Source organism: Neomonachus schauinslandi, chromosome 9 (assembly GCF_002201575.2).
Source record: "Neomonachus schauinslandi chromosome 9, ASM220157v2, whole genome shotgun sequence".
NCBI classification, from domain to species: Eukaryota; Metazoa; Chordata; class Mammalia; order Carnivora; family Phocidae; genus Neomonachus; species Neomonachus schauinslandi.
Window position 1 is genome coordinate 50,595,333 of NC_058411.1, and position 18,025 is coordinate 50,613,357.

The 18,025-nt window shown below is 31.9% G+C and overlaps 1 protein-coding gene across 1 annotated transcript in view; it reads left to right on the forward strand.

Annotated features, from left to right (window-relative positions):
• The window catches only part of MDGA2 (MAM domain containing glycosylphosphatidylinositol anchor 2), an 802,844-nt gene that overhangs the window by 754,810 nt on the left and 30,009 nt on the right, over window positions 1–18,025 (forward strand). The window contains exons 11-14 of the mRNA XM_021701373.2: window positions 3,509–3,686; window positions 7,791–7,811; window positions 16,179–16,334; window positions 16,807–16,965. Coding sequence (XP_021557048.2) covers window positions 3,509–3,686; window positions 7,791–7,811; window positions 16,179–16,334; window positions 16,807–16,965 — 514 coding nt within the window. The remainder of the gene's footprint in view (window positions 1–3,508; window positions 3,687–7,790; window positions 7,812–16,178; window positions 16,335–16,806; window positions 16,966–18,025) is intronic.

The window sequence follows — 18,025 nt, forward strand, 5'->3', positions numbered from 1 at the left end:
TCTTCTGTATTTTTTCTAAGTAGTTTAACTTTTGCTTTTTAAATTTAAGTCTCATTTGACCTTCATGATACTTTTCCTCTTTTTTCTTTTTTTTTTAAAGATTTTATTCATTCATTTGAGAGAGAGAGAGCGTGTGCACACAAGCGGGGCAAAGGGGCAGAGGGAGAGGGAGAAGCAGACTCCCAGTTGAGCAGGGAGCCCGATGTGGGACTCGATCCCAGGACCCTGGGATCATGACCTGAGCTGAAGGCAGATGCTTAACTAATTGAGCCACCCAAGCTCCCCTTCCTGAGACTTTTTCTGTATAAGATGTGAGCTAGACATCAAATTCATGTTTTTTCCATATACATAACCAGTTGGATGATAAATCTTTTCTGTCTTCTATGTGAACAACCCCACAAATATAGACATGGGCTTTCTGTTTTATTCCATAATTTTATTTGTCATTTTTCTATCCTGTGTTAATTGCATGTATTTGAGATTTACATATCCAGAAATATAACAGATTGGGCTATATAATTAAGACTAACTCAGCCTCAGAAAATAAGCAAATATGTAAATATATGAAAAAATATATATGCACATTTAATTATATAGTATGTATGTGTATATCTATCACCAGGTAAAAATGTAAGGAAAAATGGAAACACAAAGTATTTTAATTGGAATATCCCTCCCAAATTGCTTTTGCCTTCAGCTGCTCACCAGCCCAGACAAACCTGAACTTTGAGTCTTATAGTTCGGTAGTAGTGATCAAACAGGAATCAAAACCCAAGGTCTGCCTAAAGCAAGGGATCATCTCCACTTTATTTTATTTTATTTTTTTTTAAAGATTTATTTATTTGACAGAGAGAGACACAGCGAGAGAGGGAACACAAGCAGGGGGAGTGGGAGAGGGAGAAGCAGGCTTCCCGCGGAGCAGGGAGCCCAATGCAGGGCTCGATCCCAGGACCCTGGAATCATGACCTGAGCCGAAGGCAGATGCTTAAGGACTGAGCCACCCAGGCGCCCCGACACCAAAGGGTTTAAAACGAAAGTACAAGTGAACCGTATTGTTGATGCACTTAGGAGGATGTCAGAAACAAAGGTATATCTCTAACTGTGTCCTAGGCAGCAAAGAACCCCCAGTAATAGTATTTTTAGTTACATGATCAACACACATTTAAAAATAAACAAAATAAAACAGAGAAAAGTGCCAAGAACAAGGATACTATAGACTTCAGATATAAAAATATTATAAGGCAACTATACTTACACTACTTATATGAATAAAAGAAAACTGAAAATGTATGCAAAGAAAATTATGAAGTGGCACAATAGGTTTTTTTAAAAACTTCATTCCTTTAGAGTAGTTGTAGGCTTATAGTAATATTGAGCAGAAGTACAACGATTTCCCATACACCCCCTGCTCCAGCACATACATAGCCTCTACCAGTAACAACATCCCCCAACAGAGTGGTACATTTGTTACAATTGATGAACCTACACTGATCCATTATTATCAGCCAAAGTCCATAATTTACGTTAGCGTTCATTCTTGGTATTGTATGTTCTGTGGGTTTATAATTACATGTATCCACCATGGTATCATCATACAGAGTAGTTTCACTGTCCCTAAAATTCTCTGTGTTCAGCTTATATATCCCTCCCTCCCCCCAACTCCTGGCAACCACTGATCTTTTTACTATCTCTATAGTTTTACCTTTTTCAGAATGTCATGCAGTTGGAATCATACATTATATAGCCTTTTCAGATTGGTTTCTTTAACTTAATATACACATTTAAGTTTGCTCTGTCTTTTCATGTCTTAATAACTCATTTCTTTTTGGCACATGTAATAGGCCATCGTCTGGTTGTGGCACTGTTTTTTTGTCTATTCATCTACTAAAGGACAGCTTGGTAGCTTCCAGGTTTTGCCCATTATGAATAAAGCTGCTATAGACATCCATTCATGGGCAGATTTTTGTGCAGACGTAAGTTTTCAGCTCCCTTATGTAATATTAAGGGACACAATTGCTTGGTTATATGGTAAAGGTATGTTTAGTTTTGTAAATAAAAACAAAACAAAACCCAAACTATCCTCCAAATTGACTATAACATTTTGCATTCCCATTATCAATGAATGAAAGTTACTTTTGCTCCACAGCCCCATCAACATTTGTTGTTGCCAGTGTTCTGGATTTTGACTATTTTAATAGGTATGCAGTGGCATCTCATTGTTTTAATTTGTATTTCTATGATGACATACAATGTGGAGCATCTTTTCTGTTAAGATCCATGGTCCATTTTTTTAACTGGGATATTTGTTTTCTTATTGTTGAATTTTGAGAGATCTTTATGTATTTTGGATGTGTCTTTTGCAAATATATTCTCCCAGTCTGTGCTTCTCTTTCAATTGTCTTGATACTATCTTTTGTAGGGTAGAAATTTTTAATTCAAAGAAGTCCAGCTTATCAACTATTTCTTTCATGGATTGTACTTTTGGTATTGTATCTAAAAAGTTGTTGCCAAGCCCACAGTCATCTAGTTTTTCTCCTATGTTATCTTCTAGGAATTTTGTAGTTCTTTGTTTTACATGTCAGTCTGTGATCATTTCCAGTTAAATGTCATGAGAAGTATAAAATTTGGATTTAGATTCAATATTTTGCATGTGGATGCCCAGTGTTCCATTGCAGTTTGCTGAAAAGACTGTTTTTGCTCCACTGTATTATCTTTGCTCATTTGTCAAAGATCAGTTGACTATAAAGAAGATGTGGTATATATACAGTGAAATATTAACTCAGCCATAAAAAAGAATGAAATCTTGCCATTTGCAATGACATGGATGGAGCTAGAGAGCATTATGCTAAGTGAAATAAGTCAATCAGAGAAAGACAAATACCATATGATTTCACTCATATGTGGAATTTAAGAGTCAAAACAAATGAGCAAAGGGGAAAAAGAGAGAGGCAAACCAGGAAACAGACTCTTAACTATGGAGAACAAACTGATGGTTACCATGGGGGAGGTGGGTGGGAGGATGGGTTGAATAGGTGATGGGGATTAAGGAGTGCACTTGTATGATGAGCACCAGGTGATGTATGGAAGCCCTGAATCACTGTATTGTACACCTGAAACTAATATTACATTTTATGTTAACTGGAATTTAAATAAAAACTTAAAAAAAGAATAAAAAATGTAGTTAAACTTATATCTCTGCAAACCTCTGGATTGAGATTGCAGTCAAAACTATTGTTTTATCCTCTGACTTTTAATAAAATGGTATATTAAACCTGTTTAATCAGCCAAACTACTCTGTGATAATTTGGTAATTATCTGCAAACATCTGCATGGAAACATCTACAGAATTTGTTGCTTATTATAGAAACTTGAACTTTAATAAAATGTAATCATATAACGTATTTTCTTATTTAATAACATTTCAGAATGCTTTTTGCCCATTTTGTTAGAACACAGTATCTCTGAAGAAAATACTGGGAATATTATTACATAATTCTTTTGATTTCAGGCTGGACAGCAGCGTTGGTGGGAGCAGGAGATTAAAATAAATGGAAATATTCAAAAAGGAGAACTAATTACATATAACTTGACTGAGCTAATTAAACCAGAGGCTTATGAAGTCCGACTAACTCCTCTCACCAAATTTGGCGAAGGAGATTCAACAATTCGTGTCATCAAATATAGTGGTAAGTAGTCTTTTATTTAAAAGTATTTATTTGCATATTAAACTGTCTGGAATATGTACATTACAGCTATCTTAAATTTAGAAAAAAACTAAAATTTAGCATATTGATCTTCTGGATCATCAGCCAAGTGACCAAAAAACAAACAAACAAACAAACAAAAAAAACCCAGCAGACAAACAAACCCAGAAAACTTAATCATTATAAGTTGTAATATTTTATTTAAATGTAGAAATGTAGGGGTGCCTGGGTGGCTCAGTTGTTAAGTGTCTGCCTTAATTGATCCCAGGATCCTGGGATCAATTGAGCCCCGCCTAGGGCTCCCTGGTGGGCGGGAAGCCTGCTTCTCCCTTTCCCACGCCCCCTGCTTGCGTTCCCTCTCGCTATATCTCTCTCTGTCAAATATATAAATAAAATCTTTCGCTGTATCTCTCTCTGTCAAATATATAAATAAAATCTTTCGCTATATCTCTCTGTCAAATATATAAATAAAATCTTTTAAGAAAAATGTAGAAATGTAGAGTAACGTTTTAGTTAACATTGAATCAATGTGATAATGTCAACAATGTCACTTTATCCTCTATCCCATGTTATGATAAAATTATTCGCATTTTTTTCAAATTCTTGATGTCTTTAAAATTTACATCAAAAAGTTAGCAAATGTTATCAAAGCTTGTTTTTTAATTGATAGACTTGATGTCTTAAAGCATCTTTAGATTTACAAAAAATCAAGCAGGGTGTAGAGAGAGCTTCTGTATATTTCCTTTCCCCCAACACAGTTTCCCATATTATTAACATATTTCTTTAGCAAAATTTCATACAAAATATTGAATCTAAATACAGAACTTTATATTTTTCATGACATTTAACTGAAAATGGATCACAGATCTACATGTAAAACATAAAACTACTAAACTACTAGAAGATAAAGAATATTGACATATCGTTATTAAAGCAAGTAATTTACATTAGTGTTTATTATGTTGTACAGTTATATGAATTGATAAGTTGATATTTTTTATTCACCATTACGGTATCATACAGAATCGTTTCACTGCCCTAAAAATCCCCTGCTCCACTTACTCATCCATCCCTGTCCCCTCCAAACCTGACAACCACTAATTTTTTATTGTCTATCATTTTGCTTTTTTAGAATGTCGTATAGTTGGAATAATGGAGCATATAGTTTTTTCAAACTAACTAATTTAGCAATATGCCTTTAAAGTTTTTCCATATCTGGGGCTTGATAGTGCATTTATTTTTATTCTTTAATATTCCATTGTATAGATGTTTTGCAGCTTGTTGAAGTACATCCTAGGTTTTTTTTTTTAGTCATTTTTTCTTTTAGATTGCTAATGTTAAAAATATCTAAATGTAGGTGGGTGTGTTTGTGTGCGTGTTAGTGAAACAGATTAATATTTTATCAATTGAAATTTATATGAATTTTTTCAGTTGAAATTTATGATATTCAGTGACTACCTCTAGAATTGTCAATATATTTTTCAGGGTTGAATGAATCATTGGCAAAATATTTCATATTTATTTCATTATTTTAGTGAAATATTATTCTCTTTATCATTGATTACTGGGCTTGATTTTTAAAAATAATAGAATGTGTTTTTTGCAGTTGGAGTTCTCCATTCAGCTTAGCATTAAGCATGTTTTTCCTACCTAAGAGGTAAACTGAATACTATCAAAAGTAAAAAATACAGTGAAATTATTAAAATCGCATTAGAGTTGTTTTACACATGAAATCACTTATTTTCACTCTCTTCTTATCAATTAGATATATTCAGTTTTCATTAAAAAAGATGATATACAATGTGGAGTAGGATATTAATAGAAGATCATGGATGTAAAAGCATTAGAATAACTATCTTTTTCTTGAATATGGTCCTTTAAAAATAAACATTTGTAAAAGCATTAGAATCACTGCACATCTTTTCTTGAATGTGGTTCCTTTAAAATATACCTTTTTTGTTAATAATATAAATATTAGTATTTGATAGCCATAAATAAAATTTAATGACAATAACAATTGTTATTCTATAATTACCTCCACTGGGCACACAATTAGATAGCATCTCAGTATATTTTTTCTAAAGTTTAATTTTATATTTTATAAAATATGAATTATTATCCCCTCTTATCTAAGTTTCATGCTCCCTGCCCTTGAGTTATAAAACTGTAGACAACTCAATATGAAGGGGCATTAGAAACAATGCACTAATATCCATTCCTTTAAAAAAAAAGAAGATATTAGGACCTTGAAAGTTTCAGTGTCCTGCAGAATTAAACAAGTATGAAATGACAAACTCTGAATAGAACTAGGGCTAGTTGACCCTTTCATGGCAGAAGACCCTTGTTGCTTTGCTATGTTTAAAAATTATGTGACTTTTCTTAAAGAGAACTAGAGAAAAAAATCTTTATAAGCTCAGTAGTTTTACTGAAAACTCTGAGGCAACAGAGTAAAATGAAAAATAAATCTGGAAAATAGATATTATGGTAGTTTCAAAGGCTTTAATTATCTTTACATTCTTAGGCATACTTATTAAAATCTTAAACATTTTAATTAAAATTACTTTAATATAGGCTTGGGTAAAGTTTACTTAAATGGTATCTAGACATTTATGAAAAATTACACTCGAAAGTTCAACTGTAAAAAGAAAAAAATGGGCTCACTGAAATATTTAGAATTTAGAATGGAAGTTTTCACATGGTTAAATCAGCTACTTACAGTGAATTTGATGACTAGTAATATTGTAGCAGAAGACTCAATTAAAACTCAGTGTGGTCAGAGGTTAACTGTAGGTGTGACATATATTTTAGAATCAAATTAGAATTCAAAGATGCTTACCTCTTTGTGAGATAATACATAGACAATTTTAAACTTCCATATCAATTATGAAATGATTTTCATTTTTACTAATTAATTTTCAAATTATAATATATTGATATTTTGCAAGAAAAAGTTAGTATTTTTTTCTCCACTTCAGTGGAACTAGTGGATATACAGTCCCCTCTCTACTTATTTCATAATTGGCAATGGGGAAACAGAATCAGAAAAACAAAGTAATAGAAATTGTCTACTGTAAGAAATAGTAAAAATATTTGAGAAAGTCGCTTTGTTAAAGTCGATCTCAATGTACTAATGTAACAATTACTATGAACATGCTTTGTGCACGGGTATGCATTTTTTACTATCTATCATACTTCATTTGTAAAGTCCAAGTTTAAAAAAAATGGTTAATGGAAAACACTAGGAATTAACAACAGAGCAGATGAACTTCTGCAAGTTAGATTAACTGCCTATTGTAATCTTGCGAGACCACAACAAATGCTTACTTCATCCAGAATGAAATTTTCTTTCAAAGTGATAAATAAAGAACCAATATACACAGATACCATTTTGTCTGTTAGATTAGATACATTTTTGTTGTTGTTTTAGTAAAATGTATTCTTTTCTCTTCATGTAGAAATCAATTGTCACTTGTATTGTAAACAGTTTATTGAGATAAATATGTCTTCTAGTGCACAAAAACACAACTGTATTGCTTGTTATTTGAAAACCATCTGTGTGTGTGTGTGTGTGTGTTCATGTAATCAAACAAAGCAGCACTGGTGTAGCTATTTGTTTTGGGGTGCATGTAAAAACATATAAGATTTGCTTTATTTTCATATACACCATGTTCTTTTCACCAGAAGTAGATAACAGAAAAAAACTAAAGTGTAATCTCTGTTGGATAATTGCTTTCATTGTTAAAACATCTAGATTATAGGTTGGCCTACTGTCAGCCTGAGTTTGATTTCTGGGGGTTTTTGCACTGGTTAAGATATAAAAAATCAGCAACTCTGTTCCTTGGAAAATGAACAAATCCCACATGCTATTTAGCATTCATCTTTTGGGTACTTTGAGACTGTTACTGCTGAGCTCCAAAGTAGATTCTATTCAATCCTCTAGAACAAAATGGATTGCAGACATAATTCTCCATGGTCACAGTGGGGAAGATCATTAAGTTTTGATAAGGAACTAGGAGACACTGATTAGACCTTTATTTATAAAAGACATTCAAGCCATGCTAACATTATTTTTTGCTTTTCTTATAGCTCCTGTTAATCCTCATTTGAGTAAGTATATGTTTATTTTAATAATGGTGCAGCATTTCACAGTTAAGAAAAGTAGAAAACTCATAGGCATATAAAGGTTATTTAGCAACTGTTCATATTTGGGTTAAAATGGAATGGCATAGAAACAGTAAAACTACCATTAAATATGAATTGTGAATTTTAAATTTTGATGGATATGATTATAAAGACAAACTATTTAATATTGGTCATTGATTTTTATAAGTTTTCCTAAATATGGACCCATTTCCTCCAACTTAACATTTGCTATTTGTTTAACTATAGGATTATGTTTTTCTTTTGTGGCAATGCATATCATTTATATTACTATTATGTGTTTCTTTAATTTTCTTTTGTAATTTCTATATTCCAGTTATGAAAGACTATAGTTACAAAGTTGGCATTTGAATGGTTTAATCAAGATTTTTCATACATCACTAGTCTATATCCCCATTGTTAATGAAGAAGATAGTCTGTTCACCATCCTCTTGAATATTTCACATTAGAGTAAAGATTGATTTTTGTCTTACATTTTGTGCCTATGAATATATTGTTCTTGGCTAATAAAAGAATGGAGAGCCACCTTTGCACTCTTACTCCCATCCATCCAATATTCTCCATTACTTACATTCAGTGAAGAAACTGTGCAGGTCTTTTTTCTCATTTTATTATGTTTCCTTCCTTATAATGGCCTTTCACTGATTATATAACCCAAGACCAAACTACACAACCTGTTGCTACCTTATTTTCTGCTCAAGGTTCTCCTCTACTCCATTTCTGCATATCCAGATTATAATACTGAATACGTTCATGGATCTTTCCTGTTTTCATATTGCTTTCATGCACAGTTCATTTTGTTCTTACCAATGACCCTTTAATGTGGATATTCTCAACCCTTTGAGATTCAATTTATAAAGTTTAGCACAAATGCTTCCTTCTTCACTGAGTATTCTCTCCATTTGATTTCCAAAAACAACTTGTCTTCATCTATGTTATAAGCTATTTTTTATTTTGTCATAAAATACTTAAGAGCTAAATATGTTTCTAATTTCTCTCTATATCTCACTGTCTTTTGGTGTATCACAGCATCTTATACTTAGCAGGTGTTCAATGATCATTTTTTAGGAGAACAAATACACAACAGTTTCAAGATGAATTAATTGCCCAAATCAGGTTCTCCCTGGCTTCTCCCCAGGGTACTATTGCTATTTAGTTACTATATTGATTATAATTCTTTTGAAGGTAAATTCTCTGACTATAATTTCAGTAGATATGTTTAAAAAGAGTCATCATGGGAAGATTAAAACTTGATACAGGAAAAAGTTGATAAATATTTCAATTCAAGGAAAAATTTTTTAGTAGCTTCAATTTACTGGGAAAAAATGCATATGTAAAGAAATAGTAGAGATATTGTTTGCTGACAGATGACTTCCATGCAATATAAAAAGTACCATTAAGTTTATGTCAGGTGAAGTTTTATAAAAGACATGCTATTTGAACTGGGTCCTGAAAGTTGAGTAGAGGTTCCTTAGGTGAAGAAGGTGAGGAAAGGAAGGTCATGTTCCCATAATAACTGAGCAAAGCTCAGTGTGTCTAGAGTATATATTCAAACATTACAGAAGCCAGAAATGTGCCCTTGAGATGAACAACATTAAATTGGAATTTGAGTGCTTCTTTTAAAAGCTCGTATCCTTTAGGTCATAGCTACCCAGTTCTTCCCCAACAAGCATTTTTGTTGTTGTTGTTGTTAGTCAAACAATGAATTGGATTTTCTACTTTTAAAATAATTTCCATTATAACTCTCTATACTAAAGATTTCTATTGACTGTACTTTTTTTATTTTTTACTAAGTGTTCAATATGGTAAAAGATTAGAATTGTTTAGAATAAAGACTTTTTAGTAAACATCACACAATGATTTTTCTAAGTTATCGAAAGTAATTATTTTTATGTTATTGACAGTCACATACATTTCTCCCTTATTAATTGATTTCTTTAACCCTGTTAAAGAACTCTCCAGGTCCCAAAGACATAAACGAAAAATGTTTTATCAAGCAAACACATTCATTATACATTCAAACTCCTAATAAATTAGCCAGACATTATTCAGTAAGAGGAAAATAGGCCAACATGTAGAAGGTCATGTTTTCTTTTATATTTTGCTATGGAAAGTGAATTTTTCTTTCCTTCAGTTAGACTACTTCTACCTGAGATCTTATTAATTGGTATAATGTCTTAAAATTTGTCATTGCTTTTCAAATCATAATTTACATATGGTAAAATTAACATTTTTGTGTGTGTATACTTCTGTAAGGAGTGTTGCCCAATTCATACAGTTACGTAACCATCATCACAAGTTCCATCATCTCTATAAAGTTTTTGTATTGCTGCCTTGTAGTTAAACCTGTATGCATCCCAACCTCAGGCAAACTTGATTTTTGTTTCTATAATTTTGCTATAATTGTTCAATTAGTTACAATATACTTACTATTTATTCTCCACATTTCATTAAAACGTATTTTCCCGGTAATGATATTAATGAAGCTGAAGAGAAAGTGAAAATTAAGCAGTTCAGGAAAAAAAAGTCAATGAGGAAAAAATGAAATTAGAAACATTAAGTACTTCTGATAGGATTGTAAGTGATTTCTTAAAATGAAGAAAACGCTACCAAATCTTACTTCTTAGGTTATTTATAATTATGTCTAATGAATTCTTATAATACCATTTAGTAATATTTCTTCCATAAGAGATTATTGTCTAGATAATAAAGTTTAAAAATCTTTTGACTATATGTTGGCTTAATTATAAATTATGGTTTATCTGAAACATCTTTTTATAGAAAAAATGATTGTAGGAATATATTGGAATATATATTATATTTAATATAATACATGTGATATGAGACACATATTGGCAGCAAATAAAACTAATTTTAGCTCCTCTTTTGCATTTTAACAACTTATATAGTTTTTAAGTGAATTGACTTATCCTAAGTATCTACTTCCAATATATCTATATAGAGTAAGTCCATGAAATTTTGTCATAGTATGATTCTTCATTAGACTCAAAATAATTACTTTTTAAATTTAAAAGAGGAAGGCCTTTTGTTTATAGTTTTTTAAAGACTCTTTTGATTGAAATTTTGAACTAAAAAGAAGGATGATTAGTTGTCAAAACCATATCCTACAGGCTCCATTAAGCATGGGCAGCGTCTTTCTTACACTGCTGATTTACTCAGGAAGGGTATCTTTGGACCAAACCTGAAGTTTAGTCTGTGATTGGACTGTGTTAATTGAAAAGAAAACAAAAATATTGAAATAAGACTGAAATGAATTCTGAGGTCTCGCAAGTATCTCAGCAACGGAGTTGAAATTTTCTGTAAAGAGGTTTTAAAATTTTTGAAAAGTGTATTTGGTCTGCTTTAGGTTCTGAAGTCCAAATTGTTAAAATTCAGAACTTCTGGAAAAAAATTTTGGACTTCTTATGGTTTATACTAAGTACGAGATGGTTTATACATATATGAAATACACATATATATAATATAAATATTAATATGTATAATATAATAATATAAATAATATATATGTGTGACAGTCTCACTATCTCTAGGAAACAACTTAAAACTGAAAAGAAAGTTTACCATAGTAGCACACTCTAAAATGTCCTTCCAAAGTTAGAGATAATAAACAAATTAAGTAAAGTGAGGTGACACAAAATCAAAGCACAAAAAACAGTGACATTTCTCTACATTCACAATGAACTATCTGAAAAGGAAATTAAGAAAACAGTCCCATTCACAATAACAACAAAAAGAATAGAATACATAGGAATAAACTTAACTAAAGAAGTGAAAGACTTCTACACTAAAAATTATAACACATTGTTGAAGGAAATTAGAGAAGACAGGTAAATGGAAAGACACCCTGTGTTCATGGATTAGAAGAATTAATATTGTTAGAATATCCATACTTCCCCAAATGATCTAATTCAGTTCAATCCCTATCAAAATGCCAGTGACATTCCTTACATAAATAGAGAAAACAATCTTAAAATTCATATAGAACCATAAAAGAGCCCAAATAGCTCATGTAATATATAAATAAAGCTGGAGGCATCACACTTCCTGATTTTAAAATATATCACAAATCTACAGTTAATCAAAGGAGTGTGGTACTAGCATAAAAACTGTAATTTAGACTGATAGAACAGAATAGGAAATTCACAAATAAATCCATGAATTTACAGTCAACTGATTTTCGGCAAGTGCCAAAAACACACAGTAGGGAAAGGACAGTCTCTTTAACCAACCATTGCACATTGTCGGTGGGGATGTAAATTGCTACAGCCATTATAGAAAACAGTATGGAGGTTCTTCAAAAATTAAAGAGAGAATTACCAAATGATGCAGCAGTCTCACTTCTGGGTAAATATCCAAAAGAAATAAAGCTCAACTGATGAAATACTTGCAATGCCAAGTTCATTGCAGCATTATTCACAATAGCCAAGATATGGAAATAATCTAAACATCCATCAATGGATTCATGGATAAAGAAAATGCAGAATATTCGTCAGCTTTTAAAAAGGCTGTCCTGCCATTTGAGACAACATGGGTGAATTTGGTTTATTATGCTAAGTGAAATAAGCCAGACACAGAAGGACAGAGGCTGCATAATCTCATTTCCATGGCATCTAAAATAGTCACACTCAGAAGCAGAGTATAGAATGGTGGCTGCCAGGAGCAAGAGGGAGGGGGAAATGGGAAGATGTTGGTCAAAGGGTATTCACTTTGAGTTATGTTAGATGAGTGAGTTCTGGAGATCTATTGTGCAGTATGGTGACTATGCTTAACACTACTGTATTGTATATTTGAAATTTGCTAAGAGGGTAGATCTTTAGGGTTCTCACCTCCAAAAAAAAAGAAAGGAAGGAAAGGAGGAAGGGAAGGAGGGAGGGACGAAGGGAGGAAGGAAGGAAGGAAAATAATGGTAACTATGTGATATGTGAAGTAATGAATGTATTAATTTGCTTCATTATGATTATTTCAAAATATATATCAAAACATCAAATTGTATATAACTTAAATATATATAACTTTTGTTTGTCGATTATATTTCAGTAAAGCTAAAAACATAAAGTAAAAAATAAAGAAACAGGATAGGTGGTTACAAGAGGGAGTCATTGGGCTAGAGGACTACTGGGCATCAGGCTGCTTTTCCCCAAGTTTTAGTCTTTCTTCACTGTAGTGAGAAGAATTGGGGTAAATAAAGCATATTCTGAAGACCATGTAATACAAAATATTTCAAATATATTTCTTTATTTCCAAGTAGCTCTTGAAACTACCAAGATGGTATTATAGTTAGAAAACCACTGAAAAATTCAATATCAAGTGTCTTCAGTTGCATATCTTTGTGAAAATCCTGGACTATATTACTTTCTTATTTTATGAGATCTTTGAATATTTAATATTACATAGACTTTTGATAAGTTTTTACAGACTGAGGCATTTTCACTATCAAGATATTCCTTATTTCAATAAACTTTTTGATGAATAGCCTTTTGCATAATTACCCCACATATAATGACAGGATAATCATAAGATTATTATGGTCCAAAATGGTGAGTTTTTCCCACTTTTATCTTTCTACTTTTTATAAAATCTTTCCAGTAATAGGTTTCTTCACTGTAAAGATGTCTACAGAAGTAACGAAGAACTATGGAGATGACTTACTTATCTTTGTGCAATGGGAATTACTGGAGTCTTAAGTCTCCTTCAAATTTATTGTAAACTTATGTCTTCTGTAAAATAACCAAATTATGAAAAATTTTAGATATATCTAAAATTATGGACACATCTTCTCATAAGCTGTATTGTTGCTTAATTTTACTATGAAAGACTTCAATTTTCAGGTTTTAAAAACTCTTGTTTTTTGTAGGCAATTTTTTTTTCAAACAAGGCTAAATTACACAAAAGATATGTTTAAGTGGTCGTATAAAAATTCATCACATATGCTTTTAAATGACATAAAAAGTAGGATTTGGAAGCAGATTTATAAACAAATCCTTAATTTTTACATTTGTTTTTTGATATTTTCTTTGTGTGAATACAATATGTAATTAAACAACTGAAAACATTTAAAATAAAGCATTGCTTTATCCTGACTCCAAAGTAGCAGCTAAAGGAATCTCTTACTGTGCCTAAAAGATATTTAAAGAAATGTATCCATGCGTATAGCTACACTGCTGTCACCAACATTAGATCTCAATTGATAGTATCAAGTAGTCCTGTCTTCTTTAGTACAAGATCCATGACATAAATATATGCTGAAAAATAGTTTATATGGAATATTGTTTATCCAGAAATTTACTGATTTAGAATTCACTAAATGCTTATATTCCCTGTAAATATTCCTATTCATGATATAGAATATAAATAAACACAAAGAGGTACAGCAAGTCTTTAATCTGAAAACAAAACAAAACAAAACAAAAACTTAAATTCAAAGGGAAAGCCTTCTGTTTTATTTTTATGTGTACATGTCAATGGTTTTTTTCCTACTTTCCTTCCTTCCTTCCTTCCTTCCCTCTTCTTTTATTAAATTGTGATTTTAAAAAAATTTTTAAATTTTAAAAATTTAAAAATTATTTAAATTTTTAAAAATTTTTTAAAAATTAAAAAATTTAATATGAGATCTACCTTCTTAATAACGTTTAAGTATACAATACAGCACTGTTATCCCAGAATAATGTTCTACAGCAGATCTCTTGCTGAACTGAAAGTTTATACCTTTTGACCAATGTCTCTCCATTTCCATCTTCCTCCTGCCCCTGAAAACCACCATTCTACTTTCTGCTTCTATGTATTTGGATATTTTAGATACCTCATAAGTGTAATCTTGCAGCATAATTCTTCTAAGAATAATTACATGGCTTAATATAATGTCCTTAGTAGAATGTCCTCCAGGTTCATCAGTGTCATCACATATTGGCAAGATTTTCTTCTTCTCTAAGGTGAATAATATTCCATTGTATGCATATCTTCTTTATCCATTCATCCACTGATGGGCACTTAGGTTGCTTCCATATTTTGGCTATCGCAACAGATGCTGCAATGAATATAGGAGTGCATCCTTCTCCTTGTGAGATAATGGTTTCAATTTTTTGGATATATACCAGAAATAAGATTGCTGGATTACACAGTTCTTTTTTTTTTTTTTAAGTAAAAAAGTAAAAGCAGGGCTTGAACTCACGACCCTGAGATCGAGAGTTGGACACCTAACCAACTGAACCACCCAGGTGCCCCCAGTAGTTCTGTTTGTAATTTTTGAGGAACTCCATACTGTTTTCCTTACTGGCTGTACCATTTTACATTCCCATGACAGTGTATAAGGGTTCCAATTTTTCCACATGCTTGGCAATGCTTTTTTTTTTTTTTATTTAATGCCATCTCATTGTGTGATATCTCATTGTGGTTTTGATTTGCATTTCCCTGATGATCAGTGATGTTGAACATCTTTTTGTGTGTCTGTTGGCCATTTGGATGTCTCTGGAGAAATGTCTGTTCATGTCTTCTTTGTGTCTAGTTGACATTATCTTCTTTATTTACTCCTATATTTCAAGCAGGGTACATCCCAGTAAGAAAACCCTTTGATACCTAGAAACATTATTCCTACCGTCATTGAAAAAGTTCTCTCTGAACTTTTTGCTGGGTCTGAACTCAGCATGTGGCAGGCATACAAGAAATCTCAGTCCTTCCAGTCTTCATAAAGGCTTTTCATTACTTTATGTCTAGTGAATTTTAACCTGCTGCCAAATCCACATTCAAAAAAAATTTAAGGATAATTACTTTTTAAAATATTTTGCCATTATCTTCCCCTAAGTAAACTTCCATTTCTGCACGTGGGTATGCATGAAAGCATCTCCAGACATGGTGTGAAAAATTATATCCTCAAGGTGTACGGCCTTAACGTGTTGTCACATAAATTAATAAAGCTTATTTTGTAATTGACAGTTTTGTTTGGATTATTTCTAGACTCGAAAAATGAAAGTTGAGAAAAGTCATCAGCCATAATTCAAGTGTGAATTATATTCTTTAATTTCAATTATTTGGATATTTCAGAGGAAAATGGTTCGGGTTTAAGTTATTAAACCAAGAGACTGATTTATATATCAAGATTATTTTTCTTTTTTGTTAAAATTGAACTAGTTTTAGGTTTAGTCATAATCTTGTGTGCTATCATGGCTCTGGTTTCACTATCACAGTCTTGCATTATTATTGCTATATGTATAATGTTTTAAAATTTTTTATAAGAATATTGCAGTGTTTATATTAATTTAATTAATATTAATTACTTTAATGAAAATTCATTAACAGGAGAATTTCACTGTGGATTTGAAGATGGGAACATTTGTTTGTTCACCCAAGATGATACAGATAATTTTGACTGGACAAAGCAAAGTACTGCAACAAGAAATACAAAATATACTCCAAACACAGGACCTAATGCTGATCGTAGTGGCTCCAAAGAAGGTATGAGGGTATGAAATGTTGTGTTTCTAACAATCATACTCCAGCCTTGGACTTTCAGAAATCAATGCCATTAATATGACATGCAACAGAACGTTTAGCTATAGAGTTGAAGATTATGGGATAAAACATTAAATTTTTAATGTACAGTACCAATAATTCAGAAATTTCCAAGTCTGTAGACATGAATCTTCTCTCAGAACTCACTGATATATATAGCTGAGAGATTGGAATTTTTTAACAATTCAAGTGTAAAATTCCAGTTTTGTCTAAAGTTTTTATACATTTAAGCAATTTTATCTTTATGTAGATCATTTATTTAATCTTTATATTATATATAAATAGTTCATAAATGAGATCAAAATTCTCCTGTGAATCTATAATTTACTTCATATAAAAACTCAAACTTCTTAATGATTTCAAATTTCATGTCACCTAATAATGTGCTTAAACATTTTATATTGTTTTTTTAAAGGTTTTTATATGTACATTGAGACATCTCGACCCAGATTGGAAGGTGAAAAGGCCCGACTTCTCAGCCCTGTTTTCAGCATAGCTCCTAAAAACCCTTATGGCCCCACGAACACTGCATATTGTTTCAGCTTCTTTTATCACATGTATGGACAACATATAGGTGAGACGGCAAGAATTATTATGTTCCTTCTAGAGTAAATCATAACTAAGAAGAAAAAGGTTCACAAATACACAGCATGAAATCAATTTTAGTCAAAGAATATCATCATTGACTTTTAAATGACTTACCTTCAAATTGCAAAGTAAGATGCTAAGAATGTTCCCCTATCATGTCCTAATTTCCAAATTTTATATTAGAATTTGAACTTTTGGAGCATTACCTACCCCTTCTAGAATCCGCATTCAGGCAAATCATCAATGGGTTAAATTCTTTATGATCTTATTGTGAAATTAATACCAGTATAACTTAGGCTGCTTCTTTTTAAAGAAATTTGTGTGAATAATGACTCACCGTGTATTAATGACCATGAAAAGGAGTGTTGCCATCTTTGCAAGACAAATACTTTTAGCACTGTCTACACATTTGGAATACTGGTATGATATTTTCTTGTTTATAAAGTATGCCTAACACACTTAGTAAGATTTAAGAACATCCTGGGTCCTGAAGAGCACGCAAAGATGAAGATACATTCCTTGCCCTTAGAGACTCATGTACAGTAATGGAGGCCAAGATGAGTGAATACATAATCATGCTGGATAGAATACTGCACAATCTTTAGAAAGAACCTAGCAGGGGTGCCTGGGTGGCTCAGCCAATTAAGCATCTGCTTCCAGCTCAGGTCGTGATCCAAGGGTCCTGGAAGCAGCCCCACCTAGGGCTCCCTGCTCAGCAGGGAGTCTGCTGCTCCCTCTGCCTCTGCCCCTCCCCATGCTCATGCTCTCTCTCACTCTCTCTCTTTCTCTCTCATGTGCTCTCTCTCTCTCTCAAATAAATAAAATATTTTTTTTAAAAAAGAAAGAACCTATTAAAACTCCTGCGGGAGGTGGGGAGAGATCATATGGGTCTACAATTCTTTATGCACAATTCTAAAATAAAAAAAACTGAACACAAAATTTTTTAACTTAATTAAATTTGGCGATGCATGATAGAATATATGACCTGGGCTAATATAAACTTATTTATAGTCTTTATCTATCCAAATAAGTGTGAGCATTTATAC